This window comes from Rhincodon typus, chromosome 12, assembly GCF_021869965.1.
Source record: "Rhincodon typus isolate 14 chromosome 12, sRhiTyp1.1, whole genome shotgun sequence".
Lineage (NCBI taxonomy): Eukaryota > Metazoa > Chordata > Chondrichthyes > Orectolobiformes > Rhincodontidae > Rhincodon > Rhincodon typus.
Window position 1 is genome coordinate 4,903,397 of NC_063343.1, and position 22,262 is coordinate 4,925,658.

General features: G+C 43.3%; 1 protein-coding gene across 1 annotated transcript in view; it reads left to right on the forward strand.

Moving 5' to 3' along the window:
• The window catches only part of LOC109911258 (slit homolog 3 protein-like), a 614,108-nt gene that overhangs the window by 403,857 nt on the left and 187,989 nt on the right, over nucleotides 1–22,262 (forward strand). Inside the window, exon 7 of the mRNA XM_048603610.1 lies at nucleotides 13,904–13,975. Within this exon, the coding sequence (XP_048459567.1) occupies nucleotides 13,904–13,975 (72 nt within the window). The remainder of the gene's footprint in view (nucleotides 1–13,903; nucleotides 13,976–22,262) is intronic.

Sequence of the window (22,262 nt, forward strand, 5' to 3'; positions counted from 1 at the left end):
GGAGACCAATACTGTGCACAGTACATCTGATGCTGTCTCATCAGCATCCTGTTTACATGAAGCATAACCTCCCTATTTTTGTATTCAGTTCCCTTCTTGATAAAAGATAACATCTATTAACTTTCTTCATTTCTTGGTGTCTTTGCATACAAACGATTTTGTGATTCACGCATGAGGACACCAAAATCTCTGCATTCCAGAGATCTGCAATCTCTCATCATTCAAATAATGTGCTTTTTTATTCCTCTTGTCGAAATTTAGAATCACAAAACCTCTACAATGTGGAAAGAGGACATTCAGCCCATTGTGTCTGTGCCAGCCCTCCAACGAGACCTACCCTGTAAATAACCCCACATTTCTCATGTGAGGCAACCAAGCCCACACATCTTCTGACTGTGGGAGGAAACCCCTCACAGAGGTAGGAAGAACATGCAAACTCCATGCAGATAGTTGCCCAAGGGTGGAGTTAAACCCAGCTCCCTAATACTGCACGGCAGCAGTGCTAACCGCTGAGCCACTCCTCCACCCTGAAGGATGGCAGCTAACATAAAGGGGAATCCTAAACTCTTCTGTAGGCTTATAAATAGTAAAAGAGTGGGAAAGGAGGAGTAGGATCGATTATATACGGAAAAGGGGATTTACATGTGAAGGTAGAATGCACAAAGTTAAATACAGTAGACATACAGAGATTTGGGGGTTCAGCTCTTTAAAATGCCATGAACAAGTGCAGAAAATAGTCATGAAAGCTGATAAAATGTTGGAGTAACGGAATGCAGATTTATTGCTGCAGTCACACAAAACCCTAGTTAGACCCCACTTAGAGCCTAATGAGCGGATCTGGGCTGCTTACCTTCGGAAGGATGTTTTGGCCCTGGAAAGAGTTCAACACGGGTTTACAAGGATGATACCTGCACTTCAGGGGTTAAGTTATGAAGAGAGATTATGCAAATTAGGCTTTTCTTCCTCAGAATTTAGAAGATTAAGGGGTGATCTAATCGAAATCTTCAGATGTTAACAGGGAATGATAGAGTAGATAAGGATAAGCTATTTCTACTGGTTAAAGATTCTAGAACCAGGGGGCACAGACTAAGTATTGGGGCCAGGCCATTCAGGAGAGATGTTAGAAAGTAATCCTATGCACAAAGAGTGGTGGAGGTTTGGAACTCTCTTCCTCAAACAGCAGTCGATGCTGATTCAGTTGTTAAATTTAAATCTGAGATGGACAAATTATTATTAAGTGAGGTTATCAAGGGATATGAGCTAAGGCAGATATATGGAGTCAGGTCACAGATCAGCCATGATTGTATTAAATGGTGGAGTGGAGTAGGCTCAAGGTGCTGAATGGCCCCCTACTGTTCCCAGGTTTCTAAAATGGTCAAATGCATATTTTTTTCCCACATTGTTACTCCATTTGCCGCATCTTTGACCAATCACTTAAGCTGTCAGTCTTTTTATTGTAACCTCCTTATGTCCCCTCACAACTTGCTTTCCTGCCTATCTGCGGCATCAGCAAATTTGGCAAACACACCTGATGTCCCTTCAATTCAGGTATTTATAGAACTTGTAAACCGTTGGTGTATTAGCACTGATCCCTGTGGCACACCGGGATTGTGCCAACCTGAAAAAGACCCATTCACACCTATTCACTGTTTCCTACCGGCCACTGCTTTCAATAGGGGCACGGGAAAAATTTACAGATTGGTAATGAAGCTGTTTGACAGACCTCTCATGGCCATCAGCTCCCAGACGTGGGACTTGAAGCCAGATTCAGGCTGAGAGATAGTGGCGCCATCCTTGCATTCCTCAGCCTCGTCGTTGTGGCATTACTGTCTGTTGGAGATGCCGTGCGTAAATTCATAAATTTCCTACATTGCAGCAGCAACTGTATGTTTTCAAGATGTACTCGACTGGCTGAAAACTATTTTTGGAGCATTCTTAGATGGTGAAAACACAGGGAGGAGACCTGTTTGTCTAGCTCATCTTTTAGAGATGCTGGTGAAACATTGCCAATTTTCCTGGGAAAGAGAGCTCTGTGGCTATGTCTGGCGCTTCTCACGATCTGTTCTTCGCTGGGGCCAGGGCAGCAAGAAACCTGTAACACTTCCTTTGCCAGGGGGACATGCATGTAAGTCTGCAATGGCACTACAACAACAAATTTCCCCATCACTATTGTTCAATTCTTGTTCAACGCCCTTGCTATCACTCAGCCTCCCTCCAAATTGAAGGAGTGGGATTAGGCCAGCACTACATATCCACTTTAAAGCAAGAAAATACAGTGATCCCATCTACCAGGATCTGTATTAAGCAAAACACTGTGTTCTTTACTTGTCCATCATATTTTCACTAAATAAATTGCATTGTCTTTTAAAATCACACTGTTCCTACCACAAGCAGACCATAATGTATCATTGTAATTCTTACCAAGCAATCAATGTTCACAATGACGATGTAAAATATTTTCTATATTCACATGTCTCAAAATCATTTTTTTAAATAAATGGAATCGCACAGTACAATTCAAGTCACGCAGGCAAGAGTCGAGTGGATTGCTTTGACCTGGATGATGTTGAGCCTGTCGTGTGTTGGCGCAGCCAGACCCATTGAGACAAGTCATGCATATTCCATCAAACATTGCACTTTCAATTTGAATGTAGTGAAGAGCCTTTGAGAAATCAGGAAACTCTCTACATCTCGCAGAATCATTAGCGTCCTCCCTGTTCCAATAGCCACAATGAAGACATGGCTGATCCAGTAGGCTTCTGGTTAACTGTGGCCCTTTGGATAATGTTGAGGGTCTCACTGATGGCCCAGGCCTGTGGTTGTTGACAGCAGACAGCCACAGTTGTTGTGATTCGGTTTGGGTGAACCCTAACCCTAACCTCAGTTGGTGCATCAGAAAAACATTTCAACCTCTCAGTGTCTCTTTCTCATGTGACTTTAGAACGTTTTAGAAGCTTCATTCTTTCATGGGCCACTGCATTTGTCACTCACCCCTGAGTCTGCTTGAGCTTTCTAGGCCATTTTAGAGACAACCACTTCACTGTGGGTCTGGAGTCACATATAGGCCAAACTAAGGAAAGCTAATTTCCTTCCTCCAAAGGGATCTGACTAAACAAGATCAGTTTTTCTGACAATTGAAGGCAGTTTCTTGTTCAGAATTCACTAGATTTAAATTCGACCATGGTAAGCTTTAATTTGATTTGATTTATTATTGTCACATGTACTTAGGTACAATGAGAAGTTTTGTTTTGCGTGCAGTACTGGCAGATCATACCATACAAAGTGCATTAGGGTAATAGAACAGAGCAAGGAATACAGTGTTACAGCTGCAGAGAAGGTGCATAGTGAGCGAGATCAACATTAAATTTAAAATTTGAGACGTATTCAGAAGTCCGATTACAGCAAGGAAGAAGCTGCTCTGAACAGGTTGGAATGTATGTTTAAGCTTTTGTATCTTCTGCCTGACAGAGGAAGTTAAAAGAGATTATAACGGGGTGGCAGGGGTCTTTGATGATGTTGGCTGCCTTCCCGAGGCAGCAAGAAGGGTAGATGGAGTCAATGGATGGAAGGTTGGCTTGATGTGATGGCCTGGGCTGCATTCACATCTCTCTAGTTGCTTATGGTCCTGGGTAGAGCCGTACCAAGCCATGATACATAACCCCTGTCCCCAAGGATTACCCTCACTGGACCTCTTGAATACCAGCCCAGCGAACTCAGCACTGCACCTGGGGAGATGATGGTCCGGCGGTGTTATTGCTAAAGCATTAACCCCGAGATTGAGTAATATTCTGAGGACCCGGATTCGTATTGCATTATGGCAGGTGGTAGAATTTTAATTGCGTTAACAAAGAAAGCCTGAATTACCAATGTCCTTTTGGGATGGAAACTGCCATCCTCACCCAGTCTGGCCTATATGTGACTCCAGACCTATAGCATGTGGTTGACTTTTAACTATGCTCTGGGCAATTAGGGAGGGGCAACAAATGTTGGCTCAGCCAGCGACACCCACATCCCATAAGTGAATGGGAAAAACACAGCGTCTTTTCTTAGATTGGGTTAGAACCAATTATTTTGTGTGGAGTTTCTGTCAAAGCAACACATGGGGCAGGAATGCTGCTTCTTTGTGGTGGCACATGAAGGGATATTCAGTATAAATGTCTGCTCTTACATTGCATCTATTCAGCATCTGGGAAAGATAAAACAGTGTATCGTGGCCTCCCACAGGTCACGGCTGTTCCTCATAACTCTTTCAACACTAACTTCTTTGTATTTCTCCTCTTTCGTTCTGAAGAGGACAGGTAACATATTCTGTTGCTCAGAGGAAGCTTCTCAGAGTGTCAAATCATCGGATAAGCCCAGCTGGCCTTCCCATATAAAGATCTAGGAGAGCACAACGTTTGAAGTGAATGTTGAAGTAGTGATTTTGAAACTATCTTGTGACACACAGATGGTCTTTTTCGTGTTGGGGTGCATGCAATGGAAGAGAAGACCTCTCTGCAATGCTAGATCCTGCACTGAATCTTAAACTAGGTTTGATGAGGTCATGAGGCCCAGAGTGAAGGAAACTCTTAAACTCTCTTGAAGACAGCATTCTGACAAGAAGGGCTCTTGCGGTACAATGGTAGTGTCCCCATCTCTTGAATCCAAGCAGCCCAGGGTTCACATCCCACCTGCTCCAGAGGTATGTAATTGAATCTTTGAATGGATTGCTTTGAAAGCATCTATTGATGAGGTGCCTCACCTTTCAATATTGGCTTCTTGAATTCAGAGAGCAGTTTCACATATAACAAGTATATCGCATTTCAAGCACACCAGCAGTCAGGAACAGAGGAATGATTAGAATTGTAAAATTGTCTTCGAATGTACAGGGAGACAGGATTGCATTAAATAGTCTGTTAACCCTGAACTGTGGTAATCTTCCTGCAAGTTATTCGAAGTGGATATGTAGTCAGGAGATTCCTAATGTCTGTAATTGGTTTTTGCATGCCAACTGTAATATCATTGTGTTAAAGCAATTACATGCCTCCATGGACACAATGGAGATTACATGCATCAAACTGTGCTGATATTTGATGAATCAGTCAGTTGACTGTGGGAGGCAAGAGGAAACATTATCCTGAGCGACGTCGCCAGCCAATTTCAGATGAAATTGTGTGACTCTGAACACCAGCTACCTTTTTCAATTCCCTGTGATTGTGTTCGCACTTCCAGTTCTGCTCAGAGCAGATGTGCTCTGGAACATTGTTCAAGTATCTGTTATTTAGACATGAAATGAATCATTTAATGTGAGCAAAATGCTGAAGAATGAAGTCATTGATGTTTGGGGACAATTTGATGCATTTTATCTTACACTGCGCATCGCTGTAAGAAAGCAGAACCAATCCTGTTGCAGATTGCATTCTGTACCACCAGGTCCAACTGCAGGTTTTGCATTATAGCAGTTGATACAATGGCTGATGCAATAGGAGGTGTTGTATTTGGTACAGTGGGCATTGCTGTATTTGATGCAGTGGGGACCACGGCTTTTGGTGCAGTCAGAGGTGCTCAGTTTGGTGCAGCAGGAGACATGGCATTTGGTGCTGTGTGAAATGCAGCATTTGATGCATTGGGAGATCCTGTATCTGGATGCAGTAAAGAATAAGTTAATTGGTGCATTAGAGGTGACTGTACTTGCTGGAGCAGGAAACACTGCATTTGGTGCAGGATGAGGTTCTGTGCAGGGCAGTAGGAGGCACTGCATTTGGTGCAGTGGGGAACGAAGGATTTTGTGCAGAGGAGAAGCTGTACATGCTACAGTAGATGATGTGACATTTGTTGCAGTGGGGGACAGGGCATTTGGTGCAGTGAGAGAGACAGCATTTGATACAGAATTAGAAACAGCATCTGTACTAAAAGCAGGCCCTCTCTTTAGTCCATTAGACAGTACTGTTTTTGCCGCAATGGGAAATGTAGATGATGCATTAAGAAATGCTATATTTGGTGAGTATGAGGTGCGGATTTGGTCTAGTAAAAGCCATGTTTATTGGTGTATTATGGTGCATTGTATTTTTACATTAGGAATTGATGCATGTGGCACAGCAAGTAATGCTGCATTTGGCACAGTTGTATGGCTTGCAATGTATTTATATTTTAATGCAGCAGGTGATACAATATTAACTGCAGTAGGAATTGCTTTATTTGGTGCAGTAAAGATGTTTGTGTTTGCTGCATTAGAAGAGAATATTCATAGTGCAGTAGGTGGCCTTGTATTTGATACATTGGGTTCAGTAGGAGAAGCAATGCAGAAGTGGAATGAGTGTAGGTCATAGTATGTGTGTATGTATTTGGTGATACAGACTGGATGGGCTCTACTCTATGATTCAATGAAATGCTGCATTTAATTCACTAGGAGATGCCACATTTGGTGTGAGAGGAGATATAGTACGTGCTGCTGTGGCACGTACTGTATTTATTTGATTTATTTATTGTCACGTGTACATGAGTACAGTGCAAAGCTTTGTTTATGAGCAGTTCAGGCAGATCACAGTAAGTAAAGATATACAGATCATGGGGTGAACAAAAAATTTTAGACAGAGACATACAAGTTATGTTGCACAGCGCATGCACTAGGCAAGTTCAACATTAGCAAGATCAGCATTATATGAAGTTAAGAGTCCATTCATCAGTCAAATAATGGCTAGGAAGTTGCAATAGCAGGTCTTGTACTTATTATATGAAGAGGCACTGTAATTGGTGTATTAGAAGGTGGAGTTGTATTTATTCCAGCGAGAAATGTTGTAAATGATGCAGTGAGAGACACTACATTAGGGGCAGAAGGAGGTGTGCATTCAGTGCAGTAGGAAATGCCTTTGGTACAGTCTGAGGTCACGTATTGTGTGCAGTAGTAGACACTGCATTGGATGCAGTGGAAGATACTGTATTGGATGCAGTAGGACAAACTCCTTATGCATTTGACACAGTTGGAGCTGCATTTGGTGCAATAGCAGATACTGCTTTGGGAAATGCTGCATTTGGTGCAGCATAAGGTGTTTGGTTCATTAGTAGGCATAGCATTTGGTACTGTAGAAGGATTTTGTACAGTAACAGAAGCTGCATTTGATGTAATAGGACGTGCTGCTTTTTGTGCATTTGGAGGTGCAGCATTTGTTACAATAGGAGGCATTGCATTGAGTCCAGCAGGAGATGCTGCATTGGGTGTGAAAGGAGGCATTGGTGTGAAAGGAGGCACTGCATTTGGTGCAGCGGGAGATGCTGTTCTTGCAACATTGTGTGGTGCTACATTTGTTGGTGTGGGTATTATTGTGCTTGGAGTATGGTGATTGTGCATTTGATGCAGAGGCAGTTGCTGCGCTGATGGGCAGTGCATTCAGTCTAAAGGCAGGTGCAGTGGGAGATGCTGCATTCGGTGCAGCGGGAGGTGCTGCATTCGGTGCAGTGGGAGGTGCAGCATTCGATGCAGTGGGAGATGCTGCATTCGGTGCAGTGGGAGGTGCTGCACTGGGTGCAGTGGGAGGTGCTGCATTCGGTGCAGTGGGAGGTGCTGCATTCGGTGCAGTGGGAGGTGCTGCATTCGGTGCAGTGGGAGGTGCTGCACTGGGTGCAGTGGGAGGTGCTGCATTCGGTGCAGTGGGAGGTGCAGCATTCGATGCAGCGGGAGGTGCTGCATTCGGTGCAGTGGGAGATGCTGCATTCGGTGCAGTGGGAGGTGCTGCATTCGGTGCAGTGGGAGGTGCTGCATTCGGTGCAGTGGTGAATAAAGTACGTGGTGCAGAAAGAAATACTGTTTGGTGCAAGAGGTGGGTCTTTATTTTTGCAGTTGGAGCCGCTACGTCTGAGAGTGTTACATTTGCTGAAGTGGAAATTGCTGTCTGTGGAGGAGAAGGAATTGCTCCACTCGGTGAAGGATGAGCCTTGTGTTTGGAGCAGCAGGAGGTACTGTATTTAGAACTTAGAACATAGAACAGTAGAGCACAGTACAGGCCCTTCGGCCCACGATGTTGTGCCAAACTTTTACCCTCAACCTAATGTCTAACCTCCACCCCTACCTTTTACTATCATCCATATGCCTATCTAATAGCTGCTTAAATGCCCCTAATGAGTCCGACTCCACTACCCTCTCCCGCAATGCATTCCACGCCCCAACCACTCTCTGAAAAAAGAACCTACCTCTGACGTCTCCCCTATGCCTCCTTGTAATAGCTACCTCCACCCTAGGAAAAAGTCTCTGGCTGTCCACTCTATCTATACCTCTGAGCATTTAGTGCAGTAGGAGTCACTGCAATTGGACCAAGAGGATATACATTATTTAGATCAGCAGGAGCCACTGTGTTGGGAGCAGTGTGTAATGCTGCATTGGGTGCTGTGGGTAATGCTGCATTGGGTGCAGTGGGGAATGCTGCATTGGGCGCAGTGTGTAATGTTGCATTGGGTGCAGTGTGTAATGCTGCATTGAGTGCAGTGTGTAATGCTGCATTGGGTGCAGTGGGGAATGCTGCATTGGGTGCAGTGGGGAATGCTGCATTGGGTACAGTGTGTAATGCTGCATTGGGTGCAGTGTGTAATGCTGCATTGGGTGCAGTGGGGACTGCTGCATTGGGTACAGTAGCAGATGTCTTACATTGTGCAGTAGCTGCACATGATAAAATAGCAGGTGCTGCATTTGCTAAATAGGAGACTGCATTTGTTGCAGTCAGAGTGCATCTATTTGGTGCAGTAGGAGATGCTGCATTTGATGCAATCTGAATTAATACATTGTTGTAATTGAAGGTGTTTCAAATGGTGCTGTTGACGAAGCAGCGTTTTGTGCAGTAGAAGGTGATGTACGTGGTACAGTAGGGACTCAGCAGTATTCTGATCAGCAAGAGATTCATCAAATGCAGTACCATCTCCTGCACCAAATACAGTGCCTCCGACAGGAGTAAATTGAGGAACTTCTCCTGCACAAAATACAGCCCTTACTGCATCTCCTGTTGCATAAATGCAGCATCAGCTGCTTCCCAAAATATCGTAGTGTCCGGTATCAAATACAGAAACATACAAAGATATATTCATTATGGGTGTAGGAGGAGGTTCTGTATATTTTGTAATGACAGACGCTGTATTTGATACATTTGGAGATACTATATTGGGTGCACTGGTGCTGTATTTGGTGCATTATGAGGAAACGGTGACCCAGTGGTAATGTCACTGGTCTAGAAATCTTCATGTCCTGGTGAATGCTTCTGAGACATCGATCCCCTAGTGATATTATCGCTGGACTGTTAATCCAGAGACCCAGATAATGTTCTGGGGACCCAGCTCCAAATCCTGCCATGGCAAATGGTGGAATTTGAATTCAATAAGTATCTGGAATTACGAATCTAATGATGACCGTGAATCCATTGTCAGTTGTCAGGAAAAACCCACCTGATTCGTTAATCCCCTTTAGGGAGGGAAACTGCCATCCTTACCTGGTCTGGCCTACATGTGACTCCAGACCCACAGCAATGTGATTGGCTCTTAACGGCCCTCTGGGCAATTAGCCATAGCCAATAAATGCTGCCTGGCCAGTGATGCCCTCATCCCGTGAATGAATAAAGAGGAAAAAGAGACACAGGTTCAAATTCTGCTGATGCTTTTAAATTCCATTTGGTGCAGGAAGAAACTCTGCACCTGGTGTAATAGCGCAGGAGGAGATGTTGCATTTGGTGTAGCAGCAGTTTATATACCAGATGCAATAGCAGATGGTGGCACTGTGGTAATATCCCTGCGCAGGTCCCAGCTAGTGCTCTGTGGCACAGAGTCAGATCCCATCAAAATAGCTGGTGCATTTAAACTGAATTACATTGCAACCTACACAATACTGACAGGATAGGAACAGGTAAGATGTTTCCCTGGTTGGTGAGGGGAATGTTCCTGATAAATACATCTGTGGTTGAAAGCTCATCTCAGGAATAGTGACCATGAATTTCATTATTGATTGTCGTAGAAAAATTTCTCAGCAACTTCAGAGAAGAAATCCTGTTGTCCTTGCTTGGTCATGTGCCATGGCAATCTGGCTGCCCCCTGAAGTAGCCTAAAACGTCATGGAGTTACCAGAAGCATGCACATCCTATGACAAAGGTGCAATAGGAGATGCTGCATTAGTGCTATTAAAGGGTGTTTTGTTTGGTTCAGAAGGAGATGCTGCCTTCAGTGGAGTAGGAAATGCTGCGTTGGTTGCACTGTGTATTTCTGCATACAGTGTAATATGGGTTGCAGTATTGTGGGTTTTTGTGTTTGGTGCAATAGGAGATGCTGTATTTTCTGCAGCGTGGTAGACTGCATTTTGTGCGGGAGGAGACACTGCATTTTGTGCAGAAATATACATATGTTTGGTCCAGTAGGACAATCTGTATTTTGGGCAGAATGAGACGTGCTATTTATTGCAGTACACATTCCTGCGACTGTTGCGGGAGCAGGTGCTTTTAACCTGAAAGTGATGCAGTGTGTGGAGCAGTGGAACATGTTATATTTGATGTGGGAGAAGGTGCTGTAGTGGGTGTTCTATTTGGTGCAATAGGAAGAGCAATTGGTGCAGAAGGGGGCTGTATTTGGTGGGAGGTGTTTTAATTGTTTCTGTACAAGTTACTGCATTCAGAGCAGTCTTTGCCAAAGTTGATGCATTAGGAGATGCGTCCTATAGTGTAACAGGTGACACAGCCTTTGGTGCGGCTGGGCACACTGCATTTAGTGGTGTAGGAAGTGCTTAATTTGGTGGAGTTGGTGATGCTGTATTTGAGGCAGTAAAAAGTGCATTATTTGTTTCAGAAGGAGGCATTGCATTTAGTGAAAATTAAGCTACTCCACATGCTGCAGCTAGTGAGTCTGGATTTGATCCAGCAAAGACATAGCTTTTGCAAATCAGATTAGATCCAACACAATCAGAGCTAAAGTTTGACAGGTCTCCTGGTCCTAGTGGACTTGAATCCAGGGTCTTAAAAGAATTGGTTGCTGACATAGAAGATATATTGATTTTAATTTTATAGAATTGCTTAAGTCCTGAAATTGCCCTATCCAATTAAAAAAAATGATGAATGCAACTCCTCTATTCCAGAAAGGAAGGAGACAGAAAGCAGGAAATTACTGGCTATTTATGTTAAGATCATCAAAGGAAAACTACAGGATTCTATTATTGTCAGCTTGGGCTGACAAGTGGCAAGTGACATTCATGCCACACAAATGCCAGACGATGACCATCAACAATAAGAGACAATCTAACCACCGTCCCTTGACATGTTACCACTGAATCTCCCATTATCAACATCCTGGGCGTTATCAGTGACCAGAAACTCAACTAGACTCACCACATTAACACAGTGGTTACAAGAGCAGGCCAGAAGCTAGAAATACTGTGGCGAGTAACTCCCCTCCTGACTCCCCAAAGCCTGTCCACCATCGACAAGGCACAAGTCAGGAGTGTGATGGAATGCTCCCCACTTGCCTGGATGACCGCAGCTCCAACAACACTCAAGAAGCTTGACACCATTCAGGATAAAGCAGTCCGCTTGATTGGCACCACATCCACAAACGTCCCCTCCCTCCACCACCGACGCTCAGTAGCTGCAGTGTGTACTATCTTCAAGATACACTGCAGAAATTCACCAAAGATCCTCAGACAGCACCTTCCAAACTCACAACCACTTCTATCTAGAAGGTCAATGGCAGCAGATACATGGGAACACCACCACCTCCTTGTTCCCCTCCAAGACACTCACCATCCTGACTTGGAAATATTTCACCATTCCTTCACTGTCACTGGGTCAAAATCCTGGAATTCCCTCCCTCAGGGCATTGTGGGTCAACCCACAGCACATGGACTGCAGCAGTTCACGAAGGCAGCTCATCACGAAGGTTCTCAAGGACAACTAGGGACGGGCAATAAATGCTGGCCAGCCAGCGATGCCCACATCCCACAAACAAATGGGAAAAACATTAAGGAAGTTATAGTGGGGCACTTAGAAAATCTCAATGCAGTCGGACTCAAGCTGGTTCTGCAAAAGGAAGTCACATTTTGCTTATTTATCCATGTTTTTACTTAGTCATAGAAATCTGATAAGAGGAATCCTGTGAGTGCGTTGCAATTAGATTTTGAAAACTCATTAGACAAGATGCTGCATCAAAGGTTGCTATGCAAAATAAGAGCTGATGGTGTAAGGGATAACATATCGGCATGGGTAGACAATTGGTTAGCTAACAGAAAATAGAGAGTAGGTATAAATGAATCAAGTTGGCAAGATGCTGGAGAGGGTTCAGAAGAGATTTTCCAGGATGTTGCTGGGTATTGAAGGTTTGAGTTGTAAGGAAAGGCTGGGACTGGAGCGTAGGAGGTTGAAAGGCGACCTTATAGAAGTTTATAAAATAATGAGGAGTACAGGTAGAGTGAATGGTATTTGTCTTTTCCGTAGGATCGGAGATTTCAAGACTAGGGGGCACATTTTTGTAAAATGAGAGGAGAAAGATTTTTAAAAAGACATGAGGGACAAATATTTTGTACAGAGAGTGGTTCATGTGTGGAATGAACTTCCTGAGGAAGTGGTTGATGTGGGTACAGTTACAACATTCAAAAGACATTTGGATAAGTACATGAATAGGTAAGATTTGGAGGGATATGGGCCAGGAGCAGGCAGGAGGGACTAGTTTAGTTTGGGATTATGATCGGCATGGACTGGTTGGACCGAAGGGTCTGTTTCCGTGCTGTATGACTTTATGGCTCTCTCTGTTGAGTGGTGTGCCACAGGGATCAGTGTTCAGGCCTCAAATATTTACAGTATGTGTATAAATGAGAGGACCAAATGACTAGTTAATGTTGGATGATAACACGAAGATAGATATGCAATAAGTTCTGAAAAAGGCATAAGAAATCTCAAAAATGGATAGGTTAAAGGAAGGGGAATAAAGAATTGGCCAATGGAATATAATGTGGGCATTGTGAACTTGCATACTTTCGCAAAAAGAATAGAAAAGCAGTATATTATTTCAGCTACAGAACACTGCTGTGCAGAGGGATCTGAGTATCCTGGTTCATGAATCATAATAAGTTAGTATCAGGTACATCGATGGTTCGGAAGGCAAATAGAATGTTATTTATTGCAAGAATGATAAGAATGGAAGTAGGAAAGGTCTGTGATAATTATTTTTGAACACATCTGGAATTCTGTGTACAGTTTTGATTTGCTTATTTAAGAAAGGGTATCATTAGTAGTTCAGAGAAAATTCACTTTGCTGTGATTTGGGATAGAGTGGTTGTTACTTCATAAGGGAAGGTTGGATGGGTTTAGAACCAGCTGAAGTTTCGAAGAATGAGAGGCAATTTTAGTGAAATGTACAAGATCTGAGGGAATTGACAAGGTGGGTTCTGAAAGTGTGTTTTCCCTTGTGGGAGAGTTGAGACATCAAAGACACATCTTAAAAGTGAGGGGCATCCTATTTAAGATGAAAATTAACAGATTATTTCTGGCAGGAGGACATGAGTCTTTGGAACTCTATTCCCCAGGTGGAGGCGGGGTTATTCAGTATTCTTAAGGCAGAGCTCGATACATTCTTGACCAACAAAGGAGTCAAACTTTATCAGCTGAGAAGTGGATTTAAGGCGCAGGACAGGGAATACTCACTTCTTTACAGTGATACAGTAATGGATGGGCATGCTGTTTCACTGTTTAGCACTCTTATGTGGAAACACATAGATTGGTGCTCAATAACTTGGCAGTTTTTGGGTTTCTTGACATAACATGGCAAAGGAAAGTAGATGAATGGTGATAGCAACCTTTAATAAAGGGAGGATCACCCTTTGCCCAGATATCTGTTTTAACTGTACTTTTTTTTTCTCCTTCTATTCAGTAAGATTGACTCAAGTTCAATCTGAATGTGTTCCTTTGTCTTTCAGCACACTCAACAATAACAACATCAGCATCATCCCATTGACCAGTTTCAACCACATGCCAAAGCTAAGGACTTTGTGAGTATTTGCATTTTGCAACTTTTCAATGACAACATTGCCCTTATGCTCTTCCTATTCATTCATAAGTTGTGAGCATTGCAGACTACTGTATGTTAATTATTCCCTCCCTGTTTTCACTTGGAATAAGTTTTGGTGGGACACCTTCTAGAAACATTGCTGTCCATGAGGTCTAGGTACATCCACAGTGCTGTTACAGGGAGGGAGTGCTGAGACTTTGACCCAGCGACGCTGAAGGAACAACACCATAGTTCCAAGCTAGGATAGTGTGTGTTTTTGTGTGCAATATTCTGGCTCAGGGACCTCCAACACTTGCTGTCTATTATAACATATTTTGCATGAAAATAGAACTTCTTCTGTTGCTCAAGCAGAAATATGAGTAACGACAGAATCCAAAAGAGTTTTCAAAGATAACTATACATCCTATTCAAGCGTAAGAAGCAAAAGAATTGGAGGAAATGAATACCCATTTCAGGGAGACAGCACATGTGGTAAGAGCTGAATGGCTCTCTGTACTGTAGAGTTCTTTAATTCTAATTATAGTCAATAATGTGTATGTGCAGGAGTGCCTCTGTATGCTGAATGCTCAATGTTTACTGTTATGGTTTGGGCTCGTCTCCAAACAGAGCTGAAGCACTTCCTCTAGGTGGCACGGGGGCTCAGTGGCTAGCACTGCTGCCTCACAGGAACCCGGGTTCGATTCCAGCCTCGGGCAAATACCTGTGTGGAGTTCGCACATTCTGCTTTTGTCCTCTGGGTGCTCCGGTTCCCTCCCACAGTCCAAAGATGTGCAGGTTAGGTGGATTGGCCGTGCTAAATTGCCCCATAGTGCCTGGGGTGGGAAGTGCAGGGATAGGGTCAGGGGTGGGTCTGGGTGCGATGCTCTACAGAGGGTTAGTGTGGACTCAGTGGGCCAAATGGCCTGCTTCCACACTGTTGATTCTATGAATAGATTCAAGGAACTGAATGGCCCATTGCCTGTTTCCCTATTGTTACATTAATTGGCAGATCAACAGACAGTTATGGGACAAGAGCCTTCCTGGCTAAAAGAAGTGGGATTTGAATGTATTGCGTTTGACAAAAAGAAAATGTGCATTGGCAATAAATAAGATAGAAATGTCATGTGAGATGAAGGAACAATGACGATTCACAGGCTGCTCGGCTTCGTCCTTGGATTTGAAAACATTAATGTTAGTGCAGCCTAATTTACTTGATTAGGTAGAAGTTTTATTGCTGCTCTACAGTCTGCTGGCTGTTTGCAATCGATCTGGTCCTGCCTGCTATTGATCGCCTCTGGTCAGGTCAACAAAAACCCTTTCTTCCCTGTGTTTTTTTTAAATTTCAGAGGTTGTTTAATGTCTGCACTCTCGAGGGAATGGAGCTGACTAATCTCCTTTCTGTAATTAAATGTGGATAGGAAGGAAATCGTATAAAGGGATTAGAGTGGGCCATTTCAGATTGAATTCCCCGAACATGTTCAGTAGAAAGTGGTGACCTCTGTCTGGAAAGGAGCTTGTTGGAGATTTAATTCAATGCTCTCTCAGTAAAGTCACCACTCTCTGCCCTCTGCTGAATGACTTGACTTTGTATGATCTTTAGTGCTTCTGTTTTCCCTACTTCACTTGTATCACTGATTCATTGTGACTGAGCAGTCTGTTGGGCAGCGCAGAGTTTGTGATGGAAAAAAAAAGTTATCAATAACCACCCAGAGAGCATGCCTCTATTCACTCCTTTGATGCTGTGGATTCAGAGAATCCCTACAGTGTGGAAACAGGCCCTTTGGCCCAACAAGTCCACACTGACCCTCAGAGCATCCCACTCAGACCCATCCCCCAATAACCCACCTAGTCTGCACATCCCTGAACACTATGGGCAATTTAGCATGGCCAATCCACCTAGCCTACACATCTTTGGACTGTGGGAGGAAACCCATGCAGACACGGGGAGAACGTGCAAACTCTACACAGACAGTTGCCCAAGGGTGGAATTGGACCTGCCTCCCTGATGCTGTGAGGCAGCAGAGCTAACCACTGAGCCATCGTGCCACCCATTATTTACCTGTGACATTACTGAGTTGTGTTGCATTTTTACAGTGGGGTTGGCAATGATAGTCATTCTCCTTAAGATTGCCTCTCTTCAACTGAACAAACAACTGACTTTTAGCTTAAGATCCCACTGGTATAGTGGGACCGTATGCAATTAGATGTACAAGGTACAGGAGCATTTACTAGCATGCAAAACCATCCCTGTAATTTTGTCCCGTTTTTTGCATTTTGAATGCCGTTGTTTAATTGATAAATTAGTCAGAGGAGCTAATAGAGCTTTCTAGTTCCATTCATGTGGAAAATGTCTGGGTTAGCTTCAGGTTTTTTAATTGCACTCAACCAGTATTGTATTTCAACAGCTCTATGGGTTAAGGTTAACCCAGCTCTTCATATGACAATACTGCTCATTTGGTCCAGTTAGCAGTCTTTCTCATTGATTATATTTTCCCTAGTACAGTTCCGACCCCTTGCAGCGAGCACATTGGTGGCACCGCACATGGCCTGCGGGGGTGCCTCACAAACTGGATTGATGTAGCCACCGCAGGGATTCAGCAGTCTTTTCAGCACTGCTTGTGGGCTAGGAGGGTCAGGGTGCGATCACTCAGTGACCCCTCACCACAAACTGAACTTCAGTTTATTAGGGTTGTACAGCATGGAAACAGATCCTTCAGTCCAACTCATTCATGCCTGCCGGATGTCCTAAACTAATCTCGCCCCATTTACCAGCATTTGGCCCATATCACTCGAAACCCTTCTTATTCGGATACTCGTCCAGATGCCTTTTAAATGTTATAGTTGTAGCCGTTCCTACCACGTCCTCTGGCAGCTCATTCTCTACATGCACCACTCTCTGTGTGAAAAAGTTACCTCTTATGTCCCTTTTAAATGTTTCCCTCTCACCTTAGACCTATGCCCTCGAGTTTTGGCTGTCCTACCCTAGCGAAAGGCCTTGACTATTCATCCTAATTATGCCCCTCATGATTTTATAAAATTCTATAAGATCACCCCTGAGCCTCCAGTGCTCCAGGAAAAGTAGCCCCAGCCTATTCAGCCTCTTCCCATAGCTCCAACCCTCCAACTCTGGAAACATCTTGTAAATCTTTTCTCAAGTCTCACAACGTCTTTCCTATAGCAGGGAGATCAGAATTGAATGTCGTATTCCAAAAGTGGCCTAACCAATGTCCTGTACGGCCACAACATGACCTCCCAACTCCTATACGCAATGCACTGACCAATAAAGGCAGGAGTACCAAATGCCTTCTTCACTATCCTATCTACCTGCGACTCCACGTTCAAGGAACTATGAACCTGCACTTCCAGGTCTCTTTGTTCCGACTCTCACAATCTGAACTTAATCGTTGTGAAGCAATGCCAACCTGAAGTCTCCTCCTGCAAACCCTACAATCTCTCTCTGCCTTGTTTCCTCCACACCTCCCCATTAAATGGAAAATAGGACCAGGAGTAGTCCATTCGGCCCTCTGAGGCTGCTTCTCCATTCACTATGATTGTGACTGGTTATCCAACTGTGTAACCTGTTCCCACTTTCTCCCCATACCCTTTGATCCCTTAAGCCCTAGGATCTGTATCTAACTCCTTCTTGAAAACAATTGTCTTGGACAGAGAATTCCATAGGCTACAAACTCAATAGGTGAAGATATTTCTCCCTCTCAGTCGTGAATGGCTGACCCTATCTTCTTCAAAAGTGACCCCCTGGTTCTGTCCTCCCTGGTCACTGAGAACACCCTTCCTCCATTTACCCTGTCTAGTCCTATTGGAATTTTATAGGTTTCTATGAGATCCCCCTTTTTTCTTCAAAGCTCCCAGTGAACATTATCCTAACCATGGTATCATGATTCAATGATTAGCACTGCTGCCTCACAGCGCCAGGGACCCGGGTTTGGTTCCAACCTGAGGCAACTGTCTGTGTGGAGTTTATACATTCTCCCTGTGTCTGCGTGGGTTTCCTCCGGGTGCTCTGGTTTCCTCCCACAGTCCAAAGATGTGCAGGTTATAGGTGAATGCTAAATTGCCCATAGTGTTCAGGGATGTGCAGGCTGGGTGGGTTAGACATGGGAAATACAGAGATAGGTTGGGGGCGGGTGGGTCTGCTTGAGATACTATAAGGAAGGTCAGTATTGACTTGATGGGCTGAATGGCCTGCTTCCATACTGTAGGGATTCAATGATTCTGACCAATCCAGCCTGTCTTTGTACATCAGTCCTGCCATCTCAGCAAGGACACTTCAGGTAAGGACCCCAAAACTGTAGGTGTTGTCTCACTGAAGCCCTGTACAATTGCAGCAAGACGATCCCGCTCCTGTGCTCAAAACTTCTCGCTGTATGACAGGAGTACCATTTACCTTCCTCGCTACCTGCTGCACCTACACTACTTTCAGTGACTGGTGTACAAGGACACCCGGGTCTCATTGCACCTCCCCCTTTCAAACTTCACCAAAATACCAGAAACCAAAGTACAACATTTTCATAATTCCAAAGAGGCGACAACATTCATTTAGGCGCAACATTTTCTCTTTGTCCAGCCTTCAAAAAGAGCTCATAACATATGAAAATAACCAGCTATACTGAAAGTGGAGTGAAACAAAACGTTTCTCTTAATTTGCAGTCATAACTAACCTTCCGTTAGGTGTATTGCAGGCAGTGTACATGAAAGCATGGTTCACAGCGGCACATTTAAAACAAAACATTTGTAAAGAAAGCTCGCATGAGCAAACAAGAATGACTTTCTTCCTAGATAATCCAGGATATGATGTGCTGGAAAAATATTTATAATATATAGTACCTTATTTGAAATATATCTTTGCAAATTTTTTAGTTCAGACGTAGTTCTGTCCATAAAAACAAATAAAATTACTATAGGCATTGTAGATATTTTAAATATGAAAATCAATTTGTTCTAAATATGTCCAGCACAAAGCAGGCTGTTCTGAAGAAGTTGCTTCAGACTCGAAACTTTAACTCTGTTTCTGTCTCCACAATGCTACCAGATTTGCTGAGTTTCTCCAGCACTTTGTTTGACATCCCATCTACCAATTTAAACACGCCCGCTTTCCATCACCAGTGTATCACGGCTGCATAATAGCTACAGGAAGCATTGCAGAAACTTGCCAAAGCTCCTGTGGTAAACCTTTACCTCTGACATGCAGAACATCAGGCTCAGAGGCTGGATGTGAAAACTGGCAACTGGATGGACGCACCACCTGACTGAGGCAAATATGACTGTTCCTTTATAATCACTGGAATGAAATCCTGGAAATTACTGCGTTCCAGCACTCTGTTATGATCCAATTATGAGATTACTAGATAAATGGATTTTTGTTCTAATTTAAAGAATAGAATGCATGGCAGGCCCAAGGATATAATATTAATTGGCAGGTTTCCAGGATTGAATCAAAATCCCAAAAAAATCTTCATTATACAAGCTTGAACATAAGCAATAATGAGTATGAAGTATTCTGAACAGGTCAGGTAATGATTCTGAACTATATACATTACTGTATATACAATATTCAGGAGAAATATCAGGTAAATTTGAGATAACACAGTGTGGAGCTGGATGAACACAGCAGGCCAGGCAGCATCAGAGGAACAGGAAAAGGGTCCCGACCCGAAACATCAGCTTTCTTGCTCCTCTGATGCTGCCTGGCCTGCTGTGTTCCTCCAGCTCTACACTGTGTTATCTCTGACTGCAGCATTGGCAGTTCTTACAATCTCAAGAAAATTTGAGTGTACAGATAAATTGTGATTGGTCACGTTACGGACATTTTAATGACAGATCTGCTTCCTTCACCTCGTTCTCAGCTGTGGTGAACTACCAGTGGCTCTGAGGGCTGCTTTTTAGCCCTTTTGACACAGCACGGAGACACCTTTCCCTGTCACCGCTGCTAAACCTTCACTGGAGTCTGCTGGCAGCACCATTTTGACTGCATCAACATTCTCTCACCCTCGAACTGCAACAAAAGTCTCCCAGCAAACACACTGTCCTGAGCGTACACTGTCCTTTACTAATGCCTTTAAGCTGACTTAGCCCCGAATTCCTCTGGACTTCCAATGCTGTAAGCCTTGCAGATACCAAGTGTCCAACTAAGTAAGCCCACCTGCTATTTTTTAAAGTTTAGTCTATTCTGATTCTATTAAACAAACAGATGTAACCTTCTGAACTGTTCTGACAGTCACTAAAAACCAGCATTTTAATTACTTTATCAAACCAGTTGTTAACCTCTTAAAGCTTTATGACTCCAACCGTTTATGTGAAATGAGAACTCAAAGTGCTGTAAATGTATTTATTCCATTTCCTATTGTTAAATTTTAGTTCCTAAAACTAAACGTCATACTGCCACACATGAAGCATGAACCAGGAAACACACAACTATAGGAGTACCATTTACAACATGACTTCATCAGGTCCTGGAGAAGTTTCGCTATCATCGTATTAAGGGAAACTAGGAATGGATAATTATTGTTGTCTTTGTCTGGGGCATCCACAATCCTGGAATGAAACTAGAAAATGCAGCTTTTTACCATGTAAATTGATTAAAAGATGTTGACTTCTGAACCAAAATCTTTGGCCAATGCATGCTACTCTAAGTCTCACTAGATAAGAAGCTTATAAATCATGAGGGGTATAGATAGGGTTAATGGTCGCAGACTTTTCCCCTAGGATGGGGGTTTCAAGACTAGAGGGCACATTTTCAAACTGAGAGGAGAGAGATTTAAAAAAGACATGAGGGCAATTTTTTTACGCAGAGGGTGATTCGCACGTGTGATGAACTTCCTGAGGAAGCGGTGGATGTGGGTACAATTACAACATTTAAAAGACGTTTGAATAAGTACATGAATAGGGAAGGTTTGGAGGGAAATGGGCCAGAGCAGGCAGGTGGGACTAGTTTAGTTTGGGATTATGTTTGACATGGACTTGTTGAACTAAAGGGTCTGTTTCCAGGCTGTATGACTCAGTGACTGTATCTATAAGTTCAACAAAGCTTACAACCCACTGACTCAAAGCGTCACTCTTGCCACTGTTGGACCTGTGTGCTTTTGCAAGATAGAAAATTTATTGTAAATGGAATAAGATAGCAGTGATGACATCCCAACGAACCCAGTATTGAATCAGGGACAGGGTCTCACCAAAAGTAAAGGTAATGTCATCAAACAGTGACAAATTCTTACAGTGAAATGGCTTCTGTCCCATGATGATAAATAGAGGAGCTAAAAAACATTTCTGATGTCCTAGAGATAATCTCCCAAAATTATCAACATTCAGGACTCATTTCTTTCTTTTGCTACTTAAGAAAGGTGAGAGAGAGAACCCAGGGACTTATAAATTTGATAGACTCATGTCTATTGTTGAGAAATTGCAAAGATCTATAAGGATGGAGTGACTGAGCACCTTGAAATTTTTCAGCTGACCAGAGAAAGCCAGGATAAATTTGTAAAAGGCTGATGAACCTGTTTGAGTTTTGAGAATTGTGGGAAATGTCTGTGGGGTTTACGAAGTCTCTCGTAGAGTTAAACTTGAAGCTTATGGAATTACAAACAACTTGTTGACTGCAAGTCCCACCTGTCATGGAGGTGTGTCATATCGTCTCTGACCAGAATGATTAAAAATAATTACGAGCTTAGCTGAAGAACAGCTGACAGAAAAACAATTAAAGATACTCCTGGTTAGCATGATGCGACCAATTTATGTCCCACAAAAGAAATGATGTCGTGGCTTCAATAAATCATTGTATTTGTTAACACTTGAGATGATAGGATAGAGATCTCACTTTGCTCTGCTGATATCCCATCTAATCTGAAGTCTCCCATTAATTGTATACAATTAAAAGTAGTGTTGTAGAAAAGAGAGACCGAGGGGTTCAGGTACGTAATTCTTTGAAGCTTGCGTCACATGTAAACAGGCTGGTTAAGAAAGCATTTAGCACGCTTGCCTTCATTGCTCACACCTTTGAGTATCGGAGTTGGGATGTTATGTTGAGGTTGTACAGAATGTAGAGGGGGCCTTTTCTGGAGTACTGTGTGCAGTTCTGATCATCCTGCTACAGGAAGGACATTATAAACTGGAGAGGGCTCAAAACTGATTGACCAAGATGTTGCCAGGAAAGGAGGATTTAACTTACGAGGAGAGGCTAGATAGGCTGGGACATTTTTCTGGTCAGAGACATTTTTCACTGGAGTGTAGGAGGTTGAGGGGTGACCTTATAGAGGTTTATAAAATCATGAGGG